Source organism: Letharia lupina (genome assembly GCF_014066315.1).
Source record: "Letharia lupina isolate WasteWater1 chromosome Unknown contig_7, whole genome shotgun sequence".
NCBI lineage: Eukaryota > Fungi > Ascomycota > Lecanoromycetes > Lecanorales > Parmeliaceae > Letharia > Letharia lupina.
This window is the reverse complement of record NW_023502976.1, coordinates 2,189,921-2,198,347: the sequence shown is the minus strand read 5'-3', so window position 1 is coordinate 2,198,347 and position 8,427 is coordinate 2,189,921. Positions and strand designations below refer to the sequence as shown.

The following is an 8,427-nucleotide window of genomic DNA, read 5'->3' as shown; positions in this document are numbered from 1 at the left end:
AGCTTCTGGCAGGGAGGTGGCAGTCATGCATCTGGCGCTAAACTCGTTCGAAGGAATCACAGACTGAACTTCTCAGGGCAAGCCTCACATTATTCAGCCGCCATGAAACAAATACTTCCCCTCTCCCCTCCCCCTCCCTCGTCTGAAATTCTATATGAGAATATAGCTGCAGGCTTCGCTTTCCTGTGATTTTGGCCTACGTTCAAACGCTCTTTATAACACTGATCTATCACACTTCTGTTCACCCTACCTTCCTCAACTCATACTTCCGAGCATTCGAAACGAATAATCAACAATGGTAAAAGCCGAAGATCAAGAAGGGAAACCGGTCTGGGATAAGCCTGTTGATGTTGATGAGAAATGGATTCAGTTTGTCGATGACAATGTCTCAGCAAGTAAGCCGCTTGCAATATAGATTAATCAATGATTGAAGCAGCTAACATTCGCAGAGTTGCCACCAGGCTCCAAAGTCAAAGGCATCGCCCCTTTCGGAGCCAGCTACTGGACACGTACAGCCGAAATTCCAACCGTGCAAGCTGACGGCTCGGCCTTGTCCTTCTTCCTAAAGGTCGCGCAGCATGAAACCGGCAAAGCCATGGTCTCCGGCGAATTCGTCTCAATGTCATCGCTCTACAAGGCGCTCCCGTACATCGTCCCCCATCCCTATGCTTCGGGGACTTATGCTTCCGACCCCAACACTCACTTCTTCCTCTGCGGCTTTGTAGACATGGACGAAGACCTTCCTGACGTTCAGAAATTGGCGCGCGGTCTGGCAGAACTACACATGAACGGCGTAAACCCGAATGGTAAATATGGCTTTCATGTCCCAACTCTTCAAGGCACGATACCTCAGTACACTGAATGGACTGAGACGTGGGAAGAGTTCTTTTCTCATTCCATCAGACGCGTCTTTGAGAACGAAGAGAAGTCGCAGGGGTATGACGAGGAAGTGCATGAACTGTGTAGGTTGACTCTTGAGAAAGTGGTGCCTCGATTGCTTCGGCCATTGGAGACTGGCGGTAGGATGATCAAGCCGAGATTGGTCCATGGTGATATTTGGGACGGCAACGTCTCCACAGACCTAAACTCGAACACACCTGTGATTTATGATGCTACCTGCATATATGCTCACAATGAAAGTATGTGAATGACACTCCGATGTTTCGACCGCACTGACGAAGTAGTCGAACTTGCGCCTTTGCGACCAATCCGCCATAAGATGGGAAAGCAATACGTGAAAGCCTATTTCGAACACTTCCAAATGTCAGACCCAGAAGAAGACCAGGACGATCGGAATGCTTTGTACTGCCTGTAAGTGAAAATTGCAGCTCTTATCGGCAGCTATCGCTAAAGACGTGCGTCCAGTCGCTGGGATATGAATTGCTCAACATTGTACCCCGGCAATCTTCGATACAGAAAGATGTGAGGGCTCCAGCATCTCAGGGTCTTTGGCACTTTGGAGCTGACAGTGCAAATAGGTGCACCGATGTGATGCGCTACTTCGTCGATAAATTTCCGAACGGTTATGAGGGCTGGGCGAAGGAGAGAGGGGAAAAGCCGGTTACCAGAGACTATCTGAAGCCTTTTTAGAGATGGGCGAAATATCAAAGATGTCCAGTCGCTCGCAGGAGTCTTCGGAGCTTGCGAACGAACGTGGGATATGCGCCTTGACGTGCAGCTTACGGAATCGGCACGGCTCTAGCATCGTTGCTTCTCACAGATTTTTCGTCGCGAAGCAGACAGCTCGCAGTCTCTAGGAAGACATAATAGACCTATTTACTCAATTAGAAGTAGGTAGAGATGACATTGCAGGAACTTGTTCTGACAGTGGGAGCCTCCTCAATTGCGGTCATCTATATGGGACCAGGTTTGTGGAAGCTTGCTTAAAGGCCAGGCCCAACGCTGAATCCAGAACCCCGGCCTCAAGTGATATTCAGAGACCAATATTGGTCCAATCTGGTTCGCTAGCTGCTCTGATTCGTTCTTTGACCGGAAAGGGAAGGCTGAAGTACAAGGCGCAAAGTCTCAAAAGCCTGGTATCTTTTAAGATACCTCTTCCCACGTCGGTAGGGTTTGATCAATGATATTGAAGGCGTATCACTATTGGTGGCAGAAGCGAGGTTTAACATCTTCAACATTTCCTTGGAGGGATTGTAAGCTGGATCGAAAACGAGCAGGCTGCGGGAGCCATTTTTCCGCTTTTCAATACCGACGACGGTCATTGAGTGACGGGGCCGTTGGAGATAAATGGGAGGGAGTTCGGTGTTCTGGACTCTGGGAGACGTCCTCAGGTGTGAAGTGGTGATTGAGTTGGAGAAATAGTACTCCACGGAATCGAGCAATTGCTCGTAGGCCTTGGCGCCACCTTTGATGTCCTGGAACCTGTCCGTTTTACAAGGGATCTTCAAGCTACCAAATAGTGCTTGGGCCTGTAAGTATGTCAATGACTTGTTCACTCCGTGTCATTCGCTACCGACAGCGGTTCAAAGATGGCGTAAGAGTGCCCCCCAGCAGCATGGGTTGAAAAAAAAAGTGTTGCGCATACCTCTGGCGTCCCAATGTGTTTTCGAGTGCCCTTGATCCCGCCCGTCTGCAGCCGGCCAGACTCATTGAAACCGTGATCCCAAGCCTCCTCGATAATATTTTGTATCTCCCAGATGGTGGGAATACCATTAGCAAAGTTTTCAGAACCTTGCACCTCTGCGGCATTGATGTAGCTGACGAGCATTTGGATATTGTGATAACCACAGAAATTGTTACCCTCATTTTTACCCTTGACTTTGATCTTCCCAACATAACGTACAGCAAAATGGCAGATGTACGCTGTCTCGACGTCTCGGTCTTGGTCGATTAGCTTGCCAAGAACATCTGAAATTCCGGATGGCGCATCTTCTAGATGCTGCTTTCCCTCATCCTCAAGCAGGCAGTATAGCCAGTCTGGCATTTTGTTCTCGTAGGCATAGCGCCCGAGATCACGCTTCTGTATGCCCATTTAGCTTCGCGGCTTGAAAATCCAGACTTCCATTCAACGGAATGCTATCGATGAAAGGTTGGACGTGCAGCAGCGATGCGCTGAGGAGGATGGAGAACTGGTATCCAGGAGGGAGACTTACACCAAGACGGCCGCCGTTCTCGGCATCATTGCGCTTGCCCGATACAATGCTGAAACAACCCCCAACAAGTCCTGACAATGTTCGATCAGGAGCGGCAGGTGGCATTCTCTGTTTTTCTTTCTCGGATAGGAAGCAATGCAGGCCCGTCCGATCCAATTCCGATATCAATGGGCTTCATTCTTGGCACATATTTTCGGCGCTCTAGACGGAAGGATTGAATGCTGATAAATGAGAGATATCCCCGACGGTATTCTCAGGCGAAGGGCCCTGTGTGTTGGTTTGGGGTGAACAGCGTAGGGAGTCAAGGGGGCGGTGACAGGGCGATGAATCAGCAGATTCTGTGCGGCTCGCGACGGTTACGGATCTTATTAACCTCGTTCTATATACGTGCGAGTTCGTCTCGGTCCTGAAGCATGCTGTTTTCGTCGGCCTGTTCCCGTTCGAGCTCCTGACGGGCCAATTGCAATTGAGCGGTGTAGGGATTAGGGACCGGGTCTGACGGGGTGGGTGGTCCTACTGGAGGAGGTAAGGGTCTATTAGAGGTTCCTCCTATAGGTTTAGTGGGCGGTTCTTATAGAGGTAGTGGTCTGGTGGCGGCAGCCTGACGTGTAGCTATGGCCTTTGCGGTAGGCTTGCGAGAACGCTTGGGGGCCATTAGTAATAGCTGAATAGCAATGGTGTAAGTAGAAAAATAATGTGTTTTCCAAATGAAAAAAAGAAAAAAAAATTGCTTTCGTCTGATGTCAGGAAAGAAAAAAGTCCAAAAAACCTCTTCTTGCGACGAGAGGAACAAGAATGAGGAGCAAGAAACGGGGGGGACACCGCCTATTCAAGGCTCTTCCAACATGGCAATCTCGGCTATCCTGCCATAAGTGTGTGCTGTGCCTCTCCCTCACTAGCCCCCAGTCAAGCTGTGGCGAGTTTAGTATGGGCCGTACTTCACCCGGCTTAGCGCGCCGACCTAGTAAGTTCCTCGGTTATACTCTTAGCGCTAAGAGGAGATATTTTCTATTCTTAGATTAGTATAATATAGATTTAATCGTATCGCTTATAGAGTATAGATAATTTATTAAGATTAAAATAATTTTACTCTATTATTTAAATTAAATATCTTAATTATATAGTAAGTAATAACGCTTAATTTTTATTCTTTTACTTAATACTAGAATAATATATTTTAAAACGTAAGCTTTCTAGTAATAAAAGACTAATTAAATACTAGATTTTAATTATATTTAATTCTTAGAGAGATTCTAAAAACTCTTAAGAGCTTTTTTAAGAGTTTATATCGAAGAAGCTATTAAAGTAAGCTTAAAATTAAATTATCTTAGTAATATTTAATTAACTTTTAACTTACTTTAATAGTCTTTTTAATATAAATTCTCGAAGAGTCTTTAAGAGCTTTAAAGAGTTTAATTTTAAGAATTAAGAGAGATATTATAATATATTTAAAGGAAGATTCTTTAAAAAAAATCTAACCCTTCGAAGGCTCTTTAAAAGCTCTTCGAGAGCTTCTTCTAAAGAAACTCTTCTTATAAATAAAATATCATATATAAATCTTAATCTTTAATATTAATATATATAAAAGAATAAGATAGAGTTAAATTAAAAAATCTTAAATTTATATATATAGTTAATTATAAATTTAGAGTTATTACGCTCTTCGATTAGATTAACTATATCTGCAAATCTAAAAAGTTTCTACTAAATTTCAAATTGCTGATCTTGCGCATAGGGCTGAAATTAAGAATTCCGCCGGTTCAGCAACTATCTCAAAAATCAGCTAAAATTCCGCCGATTCAATAGGGAGTTTCAGGCCACTTTTTTTCCGCGTGGTACTTTCAGGTTTTCAGACTTTCAGTGATTTGCTACCGAAATGTGGTGGCAAATTACTAAAAGTCTGAAAACCTGAAAGTACCACGTTTGAAAATAATGGGACTTCGGAGTGCCTTTTTTTTGGTTTAATGGTTTTTTCAGCCGTGGTTTTTTGATAGATTCTATAGATCTAGTAGCTAAATAAGACTATTCTATTACTTCTACTACTACTACTATTACTATCACTACTTATTAATAATATTATTATTACTATTGCGATTCTTCATATATCTATACTCTTCTCAATATCTTCTATCCTTCTTAATATCTTTCAGCCTTCTTAATGGCGCAAAAAAAGCTCTCTAGGTCTATCTCCGAAGGTATTACTAGTAGTATAAGAGTTCTTAATTCCATATAGCGTTTCTTCATAAAGGCCTTATAGACTGCTAGCCATTTTCTCGTTTTAGGATATCTTCTATTGTGTCTTCTAAGGCTGATAAGAAAGAGATTAAACATCTTATATCTCTATATCTTCTTATTAGATAAGCGAGGTATAGTTGCTAATAGTAGAAATAATAGCTAATAGTAATATTAAGTAGAATACTCTATAACTATATACGGAGAAAACTACGAAGTATTCTCGAAAGCTAGGGCTAGGGCTATAAGTGATAAATCTATTATAAAATTATAGAAATAACCTTGTTTTTATATGTGAGGTCTTTAGATATTTAGATCTTCTAAAAAAACTACTGCTAAAAGTCTAAAAACCTAAAAAAACCATAGCAAAAAAAAAAGTGGCCTGAAACTCTCTAATAACTATTCTAATCTTTTTTACTAGTTCTATCAGTTTAGTAGTAATACGTATAAAAAAAAAGTTCTAATAATTAACGTTGTGACGATAAGGTTTTACAATAACGAGTATTAACGTTAACTTAAATTTAGCTATAGAATTAAATAATTTAATAAAATTAGTTATATAAGTAATACTCTAATATAGCGTATATTAATAATAATATATATTAATATTATATATATATAGAATAGTACTTAGAGTATATTAAAGTATATTATATAAAATTTTTAAAGTTACTAAATTTTTTTAAAGTTACTAAACTAATAGAATTAACGAAAAGAATTTAGATATAAGTAAAGTTTACTAAATAAACTAAATTGTACTAATCGTGCGGACTCGGCGAAAATCGTACGGAAATTAATTTTTTAGATTTGCAGATATAAGTTATCGCTAATAAATAAATTAATATTCGTAATTATTAAAAAAATGTAGTCGAATAGCTCTAATTAAAAAATAGATATGTATTATTTAATTTTAGAACGAGTAAAGGCCTATAAATTAAATTCATACTCGTTTTTTTTAATCGGGGCTGTCGAGTAAATTTTGGTGAGCGATCTTTGGTAAGCGATCTTTAATAAGCGATATCTGAATTCCTCGCTTTTAAATACCTATAAGACTAAATTTAGAAATTCTTTTTTTATCTAAAAGCCTATATTACGTTCTATAATATAAATAAAAAAATTTAATTTTAATAGAAAATAAAAAAGTTATTCTAAAATTAAATAATATACACCTATTTTTTGATCAGGGCTGTCGAGCGAACTTTGGTAAGCGACTTTAGTGAGCGATATTTGAATTTCTTGCGCTTTAATAATTATAAGATCGAATTTCGAAATTTTTTCATTATTAAAAAGCGTATATTTCGAGCTATAATTTAAAAAAAAATCTTAAAATTTTAATAGAAAATAGTAAAGTTATTAAAAGGTTAAAAGTAGAGAAAGAGATTTTTAATAATTGTGAACGCTAATTTATTTACCCGCGATAACTTAGATAGTCTAGTCAAAAAGCGTAGAGAACTCGAATTAATAATTGGCTGTATATACAAATTCAAGGTTTTCAAGCTCAGCCCTACCTTATTCTTTTATATATACTAATAACTTTTTTATTTTCTATTAAAATTCTAAGATTTTTTTTTAGATTATAGAATGAAATATAAGCCTTTATATGAGAAAAAAATTATAAGATTTAGTCTTATAATTATTAAAGCGTAAGAAGTTCAAATATCGCTTATTAAAGATCGCTTACCTATTTACTCGATAGTTCTAATTAAGAAAAAAATTATAAATTTAATTTATAGACCTTTACTCGTACTTTATAAATATTATTTATTAGTATATATAATAGAATAAGATAGAGTTTAATTAAAAAATCTTAGATTTATATATATAGCTAATTATAAAATCGAATTCGCTACGCTTTTTAATTAGATATCGCGAGTAAATAAATTAGCGTTCGCAGTAATTAAAATCTCTTTCTTTACTTTTAATTATTTAATAACTTTACTATCTTCTATTGAAATTTGATAAAAAAAAATTCAAACTATAAATCGCAATTTACACTTTTCGATTTCAAAAGAATCTTAAAATTTAGTCTTATTATTTTTTAAAGGTAAGAAATTTAAATATCGCTTATTAAAGATCGCTTACTAAATTTACTCGATAGCTTTAATTAAAAAAATAGATTATATTAAGATATTAGATATATAATATATAAAACGAGCTAATTATTTCTCTAAAATCTCTTCGAGACTAGATTTTAAGTATAGTATAAAATTAGATAATATTAGACGAATTTATATAATTAAATATAAGTAGATCTAGAGTTATATAGTAATATGAATTTAATAGTAGATATATATATATTTATATATATCGATCTTATAATAAGATTAATTCTTATAGAAGTAAGAAGGAAAATAAGAGTATCGTCTTCTTAAGCTTTTATATTAAGTCTATATACGCTAAGAGTCTTAGCTATACTACGACTTCGTCTAATAATTAAATTTTCTTTAAAAATCTTAACTAATATTATCTTCTCTCTTCGAGAATTTATCTTTAAATTTATATTATATCTAAATTATAGATATTAGAAAGATTTATTAAAATTCTTTAAATTCTAGAGAGAATATAAGAAAAAGAGTTTTTTCTAAGTTAGCTATATATTAATATAGTATAACTTATAATTTTTTAAAATATTAAATATTACTCTTAAATATTATAATATTAATTTATAAATTATAAAAGCTATATAATATATACGCTTTTATTATACTTTTATAGAATATTATAAAGTAGTTATATATATAGAGTCTATTATTAATAATCTATTATTTATTACAAGTAAAGGCCTATGAATTAAATTTATAAAGTTAAATTTTTCTAAGTTAAATCGAATTTTAGTCTTAGTTCTAAGTTAAATCGAACTCTAATCGCTTACTATACGTTTTTAATCTACTTTTACTACTATAAAATTAATTTAATCTATATAATATATAGATATATATATACGAAGAGAGGCGCGCTAAGATTTAATTAGAAAGGTATATCGAGTATAGAGAATTAATTCGTAATAATTATCTATAAAAAATAGAGAAAGACTATATTCTTATAGTAAGAAGTATAAAAATATCGAAAAGAAATAAAGATA

At 35.9% G+C, this 8,427-nt stretch overlaps 2 protein-coding genes across 2 annotated transcripts; one reads left to right on the top strand and one right to left on the bottom strand.

Moving 5' to 3' along the window:
- Positions 1–295: 295 nt before the first annotated feature.
- Positions 296–1,590, top strand: HO133_009885 (uncharacterized protein; the record flags this gene model as incomplete). Its single annotated transcript, XM_037300744.1, has 6 exons — positions 296–395; positions 450–806; positions 984–1,139; positions 1,185–1,311; positions 1,366–1,422; positions 1,479–1,590. The coding sequence occupies 6 exons, from the start codon at positions 296–298 to the stop codon at positions 1,588–1,590; spliced, it is 909 nt and encodes a 302-aa protein (XP_037154592.1).
- A 374-nt stretch (positions 1,591–1,964) lies between these two features.
- On the bottom strand, positions 1,965–3,218 carry HO133_009884 (uncharacterized protein; the record flags this gene model as incomplete). The annotated part of the gene is made up of 3 exons (XM_037300743.1): positions 1,965–2,429; positions 2,546–2,980; positions 3,114–3,218. 3 exons carry the CDS (start codon positions 3,216–3,218, stop codon positions 1,965–1,967), a joined length of 1,005 nt encoding a protein of 334 aa, XP_037154591.1.
- Positions 3,219–8,427: the final 5,209 nt, after the last annotated feature.